Here is a 16,403-nt window from a genome sequence, read left to right as displayed (position 1 = left end):
AGGGTAGAGGGTGAGCTCAACCATCATAAGAGGGGTTTGGAGGGGTCCTCACCCAGAAAAGTTTCGAAAAAAAGAGTGGGCAAATAGTGCATTTTCAAGCCAATTTGATAAAGCAAGAAGGTGAATAATGCAATAGCGAAATTGCTAACGGCTAGGGCGCTCCACCTCGGACCTGGGGAACTGGGTTTGAGTCTCGGTAACAACGCCAACACCTCCTGTGATTCTGGGCAAATCACTTAATCTCCCCGTGCCTAAAAATGAATGTGTGTCCTCATGTAACGTAACTGGTGCTATGTAAAGCGCTCTGATACCCGATTTGGTCTAGTTCGCGCTATATAAAACTCTGCCGAAAAAACAATTGAGATTTCATATGCTAATGACATAGGTAGCAAATTATACAGTATACATTTGTAACGTGCCCTGGAGACTGGATAAAACTGGATAATAACACAGTCCTCTGACCAGAAGCAAAAACGCGCTTCAACTGCTGTCTAGGGTTAGTATGAGGTATATCACATTACAATATATAAGTATTTCTTTCTATTTCAGTAATCAGTGGCGGCTCGCAGTGCATCCAAGCCTGCTAAAATCAAATACGTACAATTAACTGTAAGTAAGATGCAGAGAGATACGTACATTTACAGGTCCAAATGCACATGGAGGGCTGTTGTCCATGAACAAGCTTACATGAGACATATTAGTGTCAAGTAAAAAACGTCCACACACATTTCTATATTATCTAAGTGTTTACACATCTGAGATGTAGTCTAAGGAGCACCATTAAAACCGCTCCTCCCCTCTCCCGCTCCAAGATCTTACTGACAAAAATAATTTGTATATTGTTAAATCAATTTTGGCTTCTGGCTAATTAAGTGGATAGGCTGAAAGCATGTATTTCCCCCTTGTCACGCTGACTCAATCCCCCCTCCCAGAGGTCCACAGCCAATTTTGGATTGGCTGAGGCGCCAGGAAAACACTTTTTCGAACAAAAATGAGAGGCCACTCCCCTTCTGTCTCATTTACACTGAAGGCCCGAGTGGGGGTGAAACAATGGGTGTTAATAGAGAGAGAAGCATACGGCAGAGAGAGAGCATTGTGGAGAGGAGAAGACTTGTTTTCTTGGACAGACAGGGGTGGCTGCACGACTAGGTCTGAAGTCCTCCGATTGCTCATCGCACAGGAATGCAATGAGCCGATCTAAATGTAAATTAAATCTTGTCCCCCTGAGTTTGCCCCCAGTCCTTTGTGGTGCATCCACACAGTCAGAGCAAACCAGGTCAGGCCTAAATTACATTTCCTGCATGTTTACTGTGTTCACTGTCTTCGGAACCCAGAGCTGGAGGAGAAGGAATCGGCACGCGCGGTGCCAGTTAAGTGTACCACCCCCCTCAATAGTTAAAGAAAACTAATTATGCGGTGCACTGATGAAAACATCCACATGACAGTAAAAGGCATGCCACATAAAATACAAACTTTTACAAGAAACACAATCATTCAAACACAAAACCTATACTAGACGCTGTCTAGACCGAAATTCTGTCCATGCTAAGGAAGTAGCACAAGCTGTCCCACCCCAACGCTCTACACCCCTCTTAGTTGGCCAGACTGTTCACTCCAGATGCAAGGCCTCTTTTAGAGGCTGCTTATAACAGCAGGTAAGTGAACATTGGGGGGATATGCTTTTTGCTGACCTAATGGTTCCACCAACTCGTTTCGAGCCTGGGGAAGCACTACATTTCCAGTGGCGCAACACAAGCGCATGGTCTAATCTCGAAAGCACAGTTTAGGGCCGCCCGCTGCCATAGCGCCAGAAGGCCTGCCCTCATTAGCGAGGGATTTCAAACGCACTGTCAGTTATTTCATTTACTGTCCAGTACCATGTCAAGCGTAGATAAATTAACAATGCTGACCACTCACTGGGAGAAACTTCTAGTGTGTTGAGAACACTGAATTTTTGTTTTCCAAAAACAAACTCCCTGGTCTGAATCCTGGTCGGCTCACGATACCCCAATAGAATGGTAGACTGGCTAGCAGTCGCGGCTGGCATTACGGGCCGGTTAGGGTGGGGGGTGGAAATGGGTTTGTCGCGCTGCGGGGGGGAGGCCATGTAGAAGAGTAGGGTCTGCAATCCTATGGTCACCCCAGATTTTTGCTTTTTGCTTCACTGGTTTACGACTTTCCCTGGCTGTGGGCCTGCTAATCAGACCCACAGCCTAGCTGTTCTCTCCCTAAATTGACATCCATGTACTTTAGGTGCATTTACCAATTGGTATTGGGTCACTCTTGTAAGTCCTTGTACAGTGTACCATAGGTACCCAGGGCATAAGTGCACCCAAGGACTACCAGGGGGTGCAGCATGTATTGTGCCACCCCTGGCTGGCCATCTTAACAGACACAACTGGCTGGTAACTCAGCTGGGGCAAGGTGGTGTAATCACCCTTTGCTTTAGATATAGTATACCTATATCTAACCCTAAAATGGACACACATCCTCCTATAAGTCACTCGTATGGCAGGCCTTAACCCCGGCCTTAACCCCGGTTAAAGTTAACTCGAGCCTCAGCATCATAAAATGGATGCTGCCACCATAGACACAAGTCTGATCTCCTCCTGCTGGGAGTCCTTCCAGCGAGGGAGGCCTGGACAAAGGGTTTCCTGCCTTGGGATGTTCTAGCACCACCCCAGACAGGATTTTGTGTATTGTGTAGGACACGCCTGAAAGGAATGTGGGTGCGACAAGACACGTGGGACCGGCCATCTTGAAGAAACTGCGCTTCGCTTCCAGCACGACTTAAGAGGCATCCTCGACGAAGTGCTTTGGGGATTGAGAAGCCCCAGCCCCGAGCAGCTCCTGCACAGATCAGCCCTCCAGCATCCACGAGATCTGCGTGGGGCCCTTATGCTTGATTGCTGCTCGACGCGTTATCTGGTCACTTGCCGGCTGGCTAGTGGCCTCCTAGACGACGATCCTTGAAATCTACACCGCTGGTCTGGTTGCTCCAGACTGGCCTTTGCTTCCCTGCAAAGGAGAAGCACCCCGGACCCTCCTGGTCCGCACCAGACGCCTTTTCCACTCACCACTTAGGTTGCCTTTGCCTAGGCCTGTTGATGTCGAATCCGGAACCAACACCGCCGACAGCGAGAGCCTGCGTGGGACAGCTCATGCCTCCATCCTGGTCGTCGAAGAAACCTCCTGGTCCACGTGGCTGCAGAGTCAAGCGTCCACTCTTCACCTGATCGCAACCACAGCATCTGGTTCCTTTCTGGTTCCACTCCAGTCGCTGGCTAGTGACTGTGAACATTGTCCCCTCTGCTTTCAGGTCTTCATCTTCCTTGATCCACCCTTTGATTACTCCAGACATCTTCCTCCTGGTCGCCTGCAGCATCTTTCTTCAAGGCTCCATAGACTTCAATGCGGAAACCCGACACACTTTGACACCTATGCACCCGCAGCCCGTGGGTGAGGTAACAGGAGCATTTCGGTGCTCAAGGATAGATTAACTCTCCTAGTGTCCAGATTTTCAGTCGTTTTAGTCCTACCTAGTCGGAACTGTCTATTACTTACCTTTTCGTAAATTGTACTGTCCATTGACTTTTTGTTACGCTTCTCGCGTGTGAGTTCACACTCTGCACACGCGTCCTGTGGGCTTCCTATTACTTACCTAAGGTTAGGGTAGTGTAGTCCCAGCGATCCTACAGCCTCTGGACAGCTCCATTCCTTCTATCGATTTCCTTATACCACTTGTTTAGTATATGCTTTCTCGTGCCCCTAGGGCACCATTGTAATTCGTGCAACTTAAACATATTTTTCTTAAGAGTCTTGTCATGTGCTTAGCCCTCTGATCTCATAAAGAGCTCAGAGGAATTTGTTATTAATAAATATCTTGTTTATTTTTATAACAACTTGTGTGGTGTCCTTTCACTTGATATTCATGGGGGTTATATGTGGTAAAACAGCTGGCTTCACATGCCAAAAGAGTTTAGCCTAAGACTGCTTTGTCCATGCTACCATTAGGATAGCTGGTCTATAAGGTTGACTTACAACCGATCACCATAAGGGTTGCTTGGACTGATACAAGGTGATCACTAGAACTAGTGAGCATCATATATCAGGCCAACTTCTCACTGGCGGGATAAATAATAAAAGTAAAACTTCTTACCTTCCGTTCCAATGCTCCAGACTCCCGACTCCCGCCGTCCTGGTTTCAAATTCCTGCAGCCAGGCACGTCAAGTCATCAGGAAGGCTGCAGGCAGCCTCCCTCCTCTCCACCGCCGCATTGTTGATTGGTGCGGCCGCTGCCCCACCCGCGTCCTTTTCTCTCAGGGAGAGTGGGCAGTGTTACTCAAGGGCAGGGGGGAGTGGCTTGCCCACTGTAGTTAATACTGTCTGTTTGGGCGGCCTCAGGCTGCTCAAACAGACAGTATTAACAACAGTGGGCAAGCCACTCCCCCCCTGCCCTCGAGTAACACCGCCCACTCTCAACCAGGAACTTCTGCTTTCTCGCACGGCAAGAAAGCAGGGGGGCGGCGCCCAAACGCTCCCATAGAGGAGCTGCCACTGACCATATCCCCAGCTGATTATTCACCCCGTCTTCCACTCGATGCTGCAGAGGGCATCCAAAAGATTTTAATTGTTGGAGAATTTGTTTATTCTCATTGCCTTCTATGGAAATGTGGGTATTCTCAAGGACCCTAGGTGCAAGCGAGTCTGGTATTGGAGTTATGCACAGTGGCTAACTTGACCATAAAGCACAGTACAAAAACTATTATTTTAGTATTCAAACCGAACCGCACAATTGTTCTGGTTGGCTCAGGTTTGAGAAATTAGAGAGTTAAAACTAAAGAGACAAATGTTCGAGGGTTGGTGGGGTTAGGAAGCAACATAATGGTTTTTACTTTGTCGGTGACTTTTCTGAGCATCTAGCAAAGTGCAAGATTTATAACCATGATGAAATAGTATATACCAGGAATATCGTCTCAGTAAAATTCATTGTAGTTCTTTTCTGTGGTGAATGTAAAGCCTCTAGCAAAAGTAGCGGGGGCTAAAAGGGTAATGAAATACCTTTGATAGACACAAAGTAGTATATAAAATATGGAAGCCATGAGAGTTTTACCAGTTACTGAGCAAAGTCTGTTTGATTGGTGAACCAGATAGATGTCCTGGTTACCTTAAGTTTCCAATTGTGATTCTGAATGTGACTGGTGTTTTTACCAATGTTTTCATTCTGTGTGCGGTGCAAACTTGCTCCTCAATTGGAGGGAGCAAAACCTCTGAATGTTTAGTAACATGAGCCTAGTTCATGTAGAAACTAGTATTGAATATATGTGAAGTTTTCTTGCAGTGTTTGACTTAATTGGACTTTGTTATCAATACACAAAATGAAATTAATAATCTCGCAAATATTTGTGTAGATATATCTGAAAGAAACAGGTTAGTATTAGATTCCTTACCTTGGAATATCCCCAGGCGTCAGACTGGATCCGGAAAATTTTGCGTAGCAGTACCCCTGTGCGTCTGTAGGCGTTGTCTGCAGCTCTGCGTCCGTCATCGGCGTCGTTGGCGCCGGGATGACGTCTTCGGAGTACTTAGACGCCGCCCTCGCGCGCTGACGTCAGTTCTTCTTTTTCCGCGCCCGCAAGCGCAGGTCCGGAGAAAGTGGTACCCTTTAGTCACTTTTTGACTAAACTTTTTCGATACTTTTTGGATCCGTTTTGAGTCTACGACTCCATCAGTGCCGGTAGGGATGCCCGAGTTCAAGCCCTGTGCCGACTGCAACCGACTGATGTCGGTTACCGACCCCCATCGCTCGTGCCTCGCCCCCCCACCCTCGCGCGACGCGGCCGGGGGTTTGGATGACACCGCCCACGCGGCTCCACCGGAGCCGCAGGCATTGCGGCCTGCTCCATACCCACCGTTCCCTGGGCAGAACGCCACGCCGGAGGAGATTGATGCCTTCCTCATGGGCATGAGGTCGCTCTCTCCTCCGCCGGGTTCCTCGGCGCCTTCGGACCAAGCGGCCCGACTGGGAGCCCAAGCGGACCGGGTGCTTCGGCCCCGGCGTCGTTGGGTGCTTCGGCCCCGGCACCGTCGGGTGCTTCGGCCCGGCACCGTCGGCGACTTCGGTCCCGACACCGCAAGGTCCCCCTGGATCCGGTTCCGGATCCTGGTCGACCTTACGACCCTGCCGGCGTCAGCCAATAGGGTGTCATCCCTGGCGTTGGCTCTTGAGCTCCCCGTCGCAACAGTGAGGTCTAACAACCTCACACAGGTCCTTAAACCGCAGGCAAGCTCCCCAGAGCCTCTGCTGCCGTTTAATGAGGCTGTCACGGACGTCCTGTTGGGCACTTGGTTTAGGCCCACTGCAGGTTCCCCTGTAGATAGGAACGTCGCTAGGCGCCACCGCACAGCCCCGGGCGACCCTAGTTTCTTGTCCACCCACCCCCCAGAGCCTTGTTATCCAGGCCTCTACATCCCAATTGGCATTCCCGACGGCACCACCAGATCGGGAATCCAAGAGGTATGAACAGTTCAGAAAGAAGATGTTCTCCTTCCTTAGTTTGGGGTTGCGGTCGGTCAACACTGCGTGACTCTTGGGCTGTTACACCCACTCTTTGTTGTGATACGGTGGTTGCGGCCATGCTGCCTGAGTGCCCGGAGGGAGCCCGGGCGAAACTCGCTCAAGCCCTCGCGGAGCGAAGAGACGCGGCGCGGTACTCTATACGATTTGGACTGGATACCACGGACTCGCTAGGAAGAGCGATTTCCACGTCTGTGGCGGTTCGCCGCCACGCCTGGCTGAGGTCCGCCAACTTTTCGGCCGATGTCCAAAACACCCTTATGGACATGCCGTTTGATGGCACCCACCTCTTTGGTGGCAAGGCAGATCATGCGCTGGAACGCTTCAAGGACTTCAGGGCTACGGCCAAGTCCTTGGGCCTGTCTGCCCCGCGTCCGCAATCTTCTGTCCAGCGCTCCTTTCGTGGCCACAGAAGGGGTGCTTCCACACGTCCTGCAAGCCACGGGCCGCAGACTAAAATTCAGTGCTGTGGCGGACGTGGTAACCGTCGCGGTTGTAACAGGGGACAACAGCACGGCCAGTCCACATCCACACCCGCAGCATCCGCCTCAACGCCTTCCTAGTCCGAGCTTTCAGGCCCATTTAACGCCAGTGGGGGGCAGGGTTCACCATCACCTCCTCCACTGGCGCACCATCACATCGGACAGGTGGGTGCTGCAAATCGTCAGAAGTGGCTACTCCCTCCCCTTCGAGGTGACCCCTCCAGCCATGCCACAGCAGTACCACCGCGTGTTGGGGGATCACTTGCAACTTCTGCAAGAAGTAGTTTCGGCCCTCTTGGCCAAGGGGGCCATCGAGCACGTTCCTGGGCCAGAAGTAGGACGTGGTTGTTACTCCCACATCTTGGACCTAAGGCACGTCAACGGCGTCCTCCAGAAGGAGAAGTTCAAGATGCTGACTTTGGCTCAAGTCTTAGCCTCCCTGGACCCGGCAGACTGGATGGTAGCGTTGGACTTGCAGGACGCATATTTTCACATCCCCGTCCGGCCGGCCCACTGGCGCTACCTGCGGTTCACGGTAGACTACGAGCACTCTCAGTTTACCGGGCTCCCCTTCGGCCTTACCAGCGCCCCACGGGTGTTCACGTAAGTGATGGCGGTGGTCGCAGCTCATCTGCGCAGGTCAGGGGTGTCAGTCTTCCCCTACCTCGACGACTGGTTGTTGAAGGCGGGCTCGCCCCAGACAGTCGTCCGCAACCTCCAGACTACGGCGCAGTTATAAGTTTATCCTCCAAAACAGCGGGTTTGGGATATTCAGGCTCTGATTCCAATCTTTCAGCCGTTATCCCGAGTCTCGGTCAGGTTGAAGCTGCGGCTTCTGGGGCTGATGGCCTCCTGCATCCTTCTGGTGCATCACGCCTGGTGGCGGATGCGGGCTCTGCAGTGGGACCTGAAGTTTCAGTGGGCCCAGCATCAGGGCAACTTGTCCGACCATGTCTTGATCTCGGAGGGCACTGCAAGACAGTTGCAGTGGTGGCTCACGGACCGCAATTGGGTCAGCGGCACATCCCTCTCCCTAGCCCTACCGGAGCACGTAGTTGTGACGGACACGTCCCTCCAGGGCTGGGGGGGCCACATGAGAGTGGCGGAGATCAGAGGCCTCTGGTCTCCGGCGGAGTACCGGCTCCACATCAACCTTCTGGAGCTGCGGGCGATCCGACTTGCACTGAAGGCATTCCTCCTCTCTGTCCGGGGGAGTGTAGTGCAGGTGTTCACGGACAACACCACCGCCATGTGGTACTGCAACAAAGAGGGCAGGGTTGGGTCGTGGACGCTATGCCAGGAGGCACTGCGCCTCTGGCAATGGCTGGAACATCAGGGCGTGACCCTGGTGGTTCAACACCTGGCAGGTTCCCTGAACGCCAGGGCGGACAAACTCAGCCGTCGGTGTATGATAGATCATGAATGGCGTCTAGACTCTGACGTGGCGCAAGGCCTCTTTCAGCAGTGGCGAGAGTCTTGGTTAGATCTATTCGCCACAGAAGAGAACGCGCAATGTCATCAGTTCTGCGCGTTGGAATTTTCAAGGCGGCACTCGCTCGAGACGCTATTCATCGCGAGTGGAGCTGCGGTCTGTTGTAAGCCTTTCTGCCTATACCACTTCTGCCCAGAGTGCTGAAGAAGATCAGACGCGACCGAGCCCAAGTAATCCTTGTGGCTCTGGACTGGGCACGAAAATACTGGTGTTCCGAGCTACTCAGCATGTCTGTCCATCCCCAGATTCATCTGCCTCTTCAGGAGGACCTTCTGTCGCAGCAGCAGGAGACGGTCCTCAACCCGAACCTGTGCAGTCTCCACTTACATGCGTGGAGATTGAGCGGCGGAAGTTGAGGCCATTCGACTTGCCTCCTGAAGTCTATTATGTGATTCTGGCAGCCAGGCGTCCCTCCACAAAATCTGTATACGCCTGCAGGTGGAACAAATTTGTGGCATGGTGCACAGCAAAGGCTGTGGATCCCCTTTCTACCCCTCTTTCAGAGGTCCTCCTCTTTCTTTCTGTTGCCCCGCAGGGCTCTGCTCTGGGCACTCTAAAGGGCTACCTCTCTGCCATTTCCACCTTCTTAAGGCTCCCTGATCAAGCCCTCTTTGTTCAAGTCCCCAGTTGTAAATAGGTTTTTGAAAGGCATCACTCATATGTTCCCTCCTGTTCCTTTCGTGATGCCTCAGTGGGACTTGAACCTTGTTCTGACTTATCTGATGTGCGCTCCCTTCGAGCCACTTCATAACTGTCCTCTTTGTCTCCTTACTCTTAAGACTGCATTCCTGGTTGCCATCCCCTCTGCCAGGAGAGTGAGTGAGCTCCAGGCTCTTAATTCTCAACCTCCTTTCCTTTCTGTCCATCCGGACAAAGTTGTGTTGCGGACGTGACCCTCTTTCCTGCCCAAGGTAGTCACAGCCTTCCACATCGGGTAGTCCATCATCTTGCCCACCTCCTTTCTGCCTCCGCATCCCTCGAAAGAGGAAGAGAGGCTCCACCGTCTGGACCCAAAACCTGCGCTCTCATTCTATCTGGATCTGACACGCCAGTTCCGGGTGGATGACCAACTCTTTGTTGGTTACGTGGGCGCTAAGAAGGGACGGGCGGTGCACAAAAGACCATTTCTCGATGGGTTGTCTTGTGCATCAAGGCTTGTTACTCTCTTGCTAGAAAGGAGCCTACTGTGGGGCTGCGTGCCCATTCCACTCTGGCCACGGCGGCTACTACTGCCCTGGGTCGGGGAGTCCCCTTGCAGGACATCTGTCAGACAGCTATGTGGGCCTCGCTGCACACGTTCTGATAGAGGGCCTTTTTATCAACCCTGGTAGCTTGAAGGCCCTACCTGGCCCTGCTAGAGTAAATCTGAAAATATGCTTGAAATCCCACAATTTTTGCTATGTATAATCAGCAAATGGGATCCCACAGATTCCCTTAATTTCAGGTTTATGGGCCCAAGCGAAAGGCCAAAGGTCACACCTTATGTTAGCAAAATCCACTGGGCCTAAATCATTTTTAAAACGTGCCTTTCTAGTGTGCAGGACACAGCGAGGTAACTTGAGCAACTTAGGAAAAGTACAGTAGCCTTTCACAAGCGCCATTTCAAGACACCCCACTCTCACACGTACACGAGACTCAGCTGGTGCAGAGGCAGATTGACACATTTCAGGGACTTTCCACTGAAACACGTAAGTTCCGCTCGCACATGTATTTTTAGAAATGTACATGACAACCTGTCCTTCTTAGGAAAGAAAACAAGATGTTCACTGTTCAGAGGCGTCCAAAACAAAATGTTCAGTACAGGTGTCCTTCCGGTGTCCTGGAACACTTGTGGTCAAACCGCCTGCACAGAATAAGGCGTAGGTCAGCGTCATCATAGAACCCGAGTTCCTCAATTTTGGGTATATCAGGCCCAAACGTCAAATCTAAAGCCAGAGCTCTGCTGATGCGACCTTTGCATGCAAGCTCTCCGGCTAGCCGATTGTCTGACTTGGGACTTCAAATCCTCTCTCTCAGGTGGTAGACTTCCTAAGCCAGATAATACTTTTGTCTTTTTAAATCTCTGTCCTTGCTCTGTATTTTCCATTCACACCCAATTCCTTGCATTTTTAGGTTTCCTTAAACTATTAGGCCCTGCTGGGATAGTCTCCATAGTTAAAGTGCTTCAAGGCACTAGACTTTATAAAGTGTTCTGCTTTCCCTAACTAATTTCAATTGTGCCTTCTAAAAGATCCCAGTCCTTTCTTGCACCTTGGATCTCTTTGGAATGTTAAAACTTGCATGGGTAATATTAATTATTAATTATTAATTATTAATATTAATATCTCTCTGGACAGCCAAGTCCAGAGAGATGGCTTTTTCGGCAGTTCCGTTCTCCAGGACTTTCTGGTGTGATCATTGGTTCGCAGACCCACCACCGGGGTTGGTATTGCTGGGGTATCTATTCTAAGGTAAGGAATCTAATACTAAACTGTTTCTTTCAGATGAACAAGTTACTTACCTTTGGTAACGATATATTAGTAAGGAACAGTAGTTAGTATTAGATTCCTTACCGCCCCACCCATCCTCCCCGTTCTGCGAATCGATATCTAGGGTTAAGGTCATCCCTCTTTCAGGGCCCTAGTTTTCATGGCACCAGTGTTGGTTTTTATCATGGCTCTGCGTTTCTGGCACGGAAAAGCTGTGTATAGGAAGTGACGTCAGCGCGCGAGGGCGGCCTCTAAGTACTCCGTCATCCCGGCTCCAACAACGCCGACGAAGGACGCGGAGCCGCAGATGACGCCTACTGACTCGCAGGGGTACTGCTACGCAAAATTTTCCAGATCCAGTCTTACGCCTGGGGATATTCTAAGGTAAGGAATCTAATACTAACTACAGTTTCTTACAGATATATTGTTACCGAAGGTAAGTAACTTGTGCTTTAGTGTTGCTAAAAAAGAGGAACTAATTCATCTTTTTTTTATGAAATACTAAAATACGTTTGTAGGTTTAATTTTGTGCAGTAAAGTCCATTGTGTCTATTTTTTGCAGATGAGACCATGGATAGCTCTTGGATCACCAGGAATGACAGTATTCAAACTCCTGGAGCTCTGCAAACACCTCAACTTACCTCAACTGTACTGAGAGAGAATCCAAGGCCTTTGGTGGAACAGATTCCAGAGCAAGAGTCAGAGCAAGGCTCTGAACCAGACTTTTTGCACAAGTACGTACTGGGTTTTGTTGCTGTGCCATGGAAGAGGGTTGAAATAATCTATCCAAGGATTCATCAATACCAAATGAAATTAAGCTTTCAAAAGCTTATTAAGCAATAAGTAAGTCTTAATCCACTGGTGAAATTGGATCACTGCTGGTAAGCTTTTTGCGCTGATGCCTTATCATAATACGTGACTCCTTTGGGTTGATCGGATTTCCATCATGGTCATAAGGTGGACTACACCTTGTGCAGAGTTGTAAAGGAATGTCCACCTCAGATGTGGTTAGTTGCTCTTTGTGGTAAGTTTTGGTCCAATGCTTGGATGGTGGTAAGTTGTATTTTGCATCACACTCAAATAGTGTTTATAGGTGACTGCTACAACATGGCAAGCTGAAAAACTGAATTTCATTTATGTTGGTTACTTATAACTTCTGGGTTCTCTGCACATATCCTGTTCTCAGTGCGTTTATGAAATATTTGCCTGTGAATTAATTATGATCTAGTGCAGGCAGTCCATCAAAGGAATTGCACTAAATGTTTTTAGTATATTGGGGGCGTTGATGAATTCACAATGAGAATGGTGGGGTAACGAGTAAGGTAAAGCGTTGTGACTTGGCTGAGATACAACTGTTTATAGCATAAGCATTTAAGGGGCATCCCAAAGTATTTGAGGCTAGCGCTTTCCTAATGATGTTGTACTTTCTGCATAGAATGTTGTAATTTCTTAAAATATCCCCAGGAGTAGGACTTCCCAGCTAAGAAGGTAGTCAAAGCAGAGTTTTCAATGAGTTGCATCGCTGACACCACTTCAGCTGCAACATCTATATTGAGTTCTTCCTTTCAGTCCTTTTGGTACTGCATCAGCAAACCAACTTATTGTGAAACTAACTTTACTTTACTTTGCTGTGCGATGCCAAAAGATACAGATGCAAGGCTTGAGCTTTTCTCACCTTTAAAGTTAACCGGGATTGCTCAAGAAGGGGCATCTAGCAGTCAGCCAAATTTGAAGCACTGCTCCTTCTGGTCATAAGGAACGGGGAATGGTCAACCTGGGGTCCTCATGCTTGGCTCTAATCTATAAATAGAAAATTCATTTTCAGGCAGACTTTTCCTTTCCAAGATCCTTGTATTGAGATTATCCAGTATTGGGGTATCTTTCATAGATTCACATGCCTGAATCATTCCCTGTCGTCGAGGCGGGAGTCCCACGGTAATAATATATACAATAGCAGTGCCTTAGAAAATTATTTGTAGTAGGCTGAAAAGACTAAAGGCCCAAAACTTAGCAGCCTATCTACCTCATTATGTAAAAAGGACTGAAAAGTAGTCCCAACCAATCAGCTGACAGCACCCTCTAGAACCTTCCCAACAGAGGCAGTTCTCCTCAGATTTTCACTGCACGTCGTGTGGAAGGGAGTCTCCCTGAGTGCCTACTCAGTTTTTTCAACCTTTTTCTTCAAAATGTCGGAGAAGAAAGCTCTTTTCAAGGCCTGCAGGACCTGTGATAAGAAGAGGGTCCATGTAGATGATCAGCACAAAGACTGCATCTACTGCCTACATCCCTCATGTTGTGAAGGATTGTAGGATTTGCGGCACCTTCCCTGCCAAAACCATCAGGGACAGGGAGGCAAGGGTTCTACTTCGGCTCAAATCATCTTCCACAATGATGAGGACAAGGCTTCAACATCCAGCAAAAGAGCCAGATCAAGAGACCGTTCTTCTCCTGAGAGGAAAAAACATCACAAATCCCCTCATGGAGTGTATGAACCCTCAAGGAGGTTGTCCTCTCTTCCTATGGAACCCCCAGCTTCTCCAGGATCCTCATCAAAAACTGTGAGTAAAGCCCAGACTAAGACTGTCTCTCTGGTGTCTTCTCACACAGTCTCTCTGACTTGCTCTGCGGTGACGGTATCTACATCTGCCATTACCTCACCTATTGTTTCAGCTAAGATTTCCTCTAAGAAATCTTCAGGGACTAAGGACGAAAAATCATCGTCGACCATACCATCGATGACAATACCTTCGTCGATGAAGTCATCGACGATAGAAGTCCAGTTGACGGCGAAATCATCGTCGACGAAGAGTCCGTCGACGACGAAGAGCCCGTCGACGACGAAGAGCCCGTCGACGAAGAGCCAGTCGACTACAGCCCCGTCGACGACGGCCCCGTCGACGAAGAGCCCATCCACAGTACCACCGTCGACCCCATCGATGACCCCATAGACGACGAGCTCGTCGACAGCGCTTCTGCCAATAAGCCAGCCGCCTTCAGCGCAGCTTGTTAAGACGCCTAAATCTACAAGCAGTTCAGCTATTACCAAAACTCAGCCAACAAGACCCTGGCCTGTTCCATCTCAGGTGTCTCATGTCTCACCTGTGGCCTATACACACTTTCAGCTCAAAACCTATCATAGGCAGGACTACTCTAATATTTCCCCACTTCTGCCATCGCAGATCTTCGTCTTATGTGGAAGAAGAGGGTTCTGAGGAGGATGACGGAGATAATGAAGGTCCCTTTGGGATTGCTCGTCATCCATCGGAATTACACATAAAATGCCAGGATGAGGAGGACAAAGAGGATATGCAAGAGCATTACTACCAAGAGGAATTGGCTAAACCTTTCTATAGGCAACCATATAGACCTCCACGATCGGAGGAGACTAGTCATCTACCTCCATCTTTGATACAGGATTTGCAAGCCATGTTGGCAGACTATCGCCAGAGGTTCCCACCCACACCGTCAACGCAAGAAGTACCTCCGGTACCAGCGGACGTACCTACACCTCCTCCACCGCAGCCTCCAGTGTCACCAAGACACACTGAGGATCCCGCGCCACAAGGGGATGCCTCCTCTTCGGATGAAGATGGAAGAGAGGAAGGTGAGCTGCCTCAAGACAACATGCCTACGGATCCATGGGATGAATACGTAATACCCATGCCTTCACCTCCTTTGCCACAGCCCTCTGATTCTCCGCCGGAGGACATTGGAGGCTTTCATAACATCATGCAAAGGGCTGCTACAAGGTTTGAACTGCCAGTTACCATTGAGCAGTCTGACTGTTTCCTACATGATTTTAACGAAGGGTATAGAAGGGTCACAAGGGCCATACCCATTATAGACTTTATTTGGCACGAAGGTCTAAAGATTATGAAGACACCCGCTTCTGTCCCTGCAGTCCTTCCTCGTATAGAGAAAAAGTACAGGGCTCCACCAGAAACTCCATCTTGTTTGGTAGGTCACCCTCGTCCGGACTCTGTGATATCTCAAGCCGCTCAACAGAGATCCAAGAATCCGTCCACTCCAATGTCAACGCCACCGGATAAAGAAGGCAGAAGATTAGACTTAATAGGCAAGACGTTTTCCATCAACGCGGCATCCTCTATCAAGGCAGCAAATTCTCTTGCGATTCTTGCCCGTTATGACCGACATATGTGGTCAGAGCTGTCTGAATACCTGGAGTTGATATCGGACGACCGTCAACAAGAGGCACGTAAGATACTGCTTGAAGTAGAAAGAGCAGCTTCTGAAATAATAGATTGTGCCCTGGACATTGCAAATACTAATTTCCGTCAGTTAGCGGGCGCTGCGGTGCTCAGACGCCAAGGTTGGCTTAACCATCCTTCAGACCTGAGGTTCAATCAAAAATCCTCGAGATGGCTTACGACGGGGACTCGCTTTTCGGTAAGCACATAGATGAAACCTTGCTTGCCATCAAAAAACTGATACGGAAACCGTAAAATCGCTTGGTACTCTACAGTACAAGAGAGGTTCTTTTAGAGGAGCAAGAGGTTGTGGCTTTTTTTCTAGAGGAAGTTACCATTACCAACAGAACCGGCAATAATAATCACAGTACAAGCAACCCTATTGCCAGTCATCATATCGTCAGTCTACCTCCAATAATTTCTCTCGTCAGGGAGGAAGACGAAGAGCAAACAATCAAAGAATAGACTCAAACAAGCGTCAATGAGTTTTGCCCAACGCCAGCCCAACATCCTTTCCTCCCTGTGGACGCGAAGATCTTCATTTTACCATCATTGGCGGAACATCACATCGGACCGGTGGGTCCTAGAATTAGTGGAAAAAGGGCACACTCTGGAATTCCGAAAGAAACCGCCTACAACTCCTCCCACGGGTGCCCCTTCCCCTCGTCTTCACTTACTGTTCAAGGAGGCCTTAAACATGTTTCGCAAGAATGCGATAGAGAAGGTTCCAATCTTGCAGAAGGGAAGAGGATTTTACTCTAGCTTCTTCCTGATAAAAAAGAAATCAGGAGAGTGGCGCCCGATTTTGGATCTGCGCAGGCTCAACAAATTCTTGAAGAAACAGAGTTTTCGCATGGTGACATTGGCAGATGTGCTCAATTGTCTCAACAAAGGCGATTTTATGGCTTCTCTGGACTTGGAAGACGCCTACTTCCATATCGCTATACACCCCAAACATCGCAAATACCTCCGATTCACAGTGGCTGGCGTCCACTTTCAATTCAAGGTGCTTTCCTTCTGGCTAAAGTCGGCACCAAGAATATTTACAAAATGCTTGGCCCCAGCTTCTGCAGCGTTGTGGTCCCAGGGAATACTAGTCTTCCCGTACCTCGACGATTGGTTGCTCAAAGGACCATCGAAACAGATCACAAGACAAGCGGTCAAAAGTGCCCTTT

The 16,403-nt window shown here is 49.3% G+C and overlaps 1 protein-coding gene across 2 annotated transcripts in view; it reads left to right on the top strand.

Moving 5' to 3' along the window:
• Positions 1 to 16,403, top strand: part of STAG1 (STAG1 cohesin complex component) — a 1,379,617-nt gene that overhangs the window by 1,270,402 nt on the left and 92,812 nt on the right. For both annotated transcript variants that reach the window (XM_086943907.1, XM_086943908.1), the window contains exon 30: positions 11,583 to 11,754. In XM_086943907.1, coding sequence (XP_086800033.1) covers positions 11,583 to 11,754 — 172 coding nt within the window. The remainder of the gene's footprint in view (positions 1 to 11,582; positions 11,755 to 16,403) is intronic.

The sequence above is a fragment of the Lissotriton vulgaris genome, chromosome 11 (genome assembly GCF_964263255.1).
Source record: "Lissotriton vulgaris chromosome 11, aLisVul1.2, whole genome shotgun sequence".
Classification (NCBI taxonomy): Eukaryota; Metazoa; Chordata; class Amphibia; order Caudata; family Salamandridae; genus Lissotriton; species Lissotriton vulgaris.
This window is presented reverse-complemented; position numbering and strand designations above follow the sequence as displayed.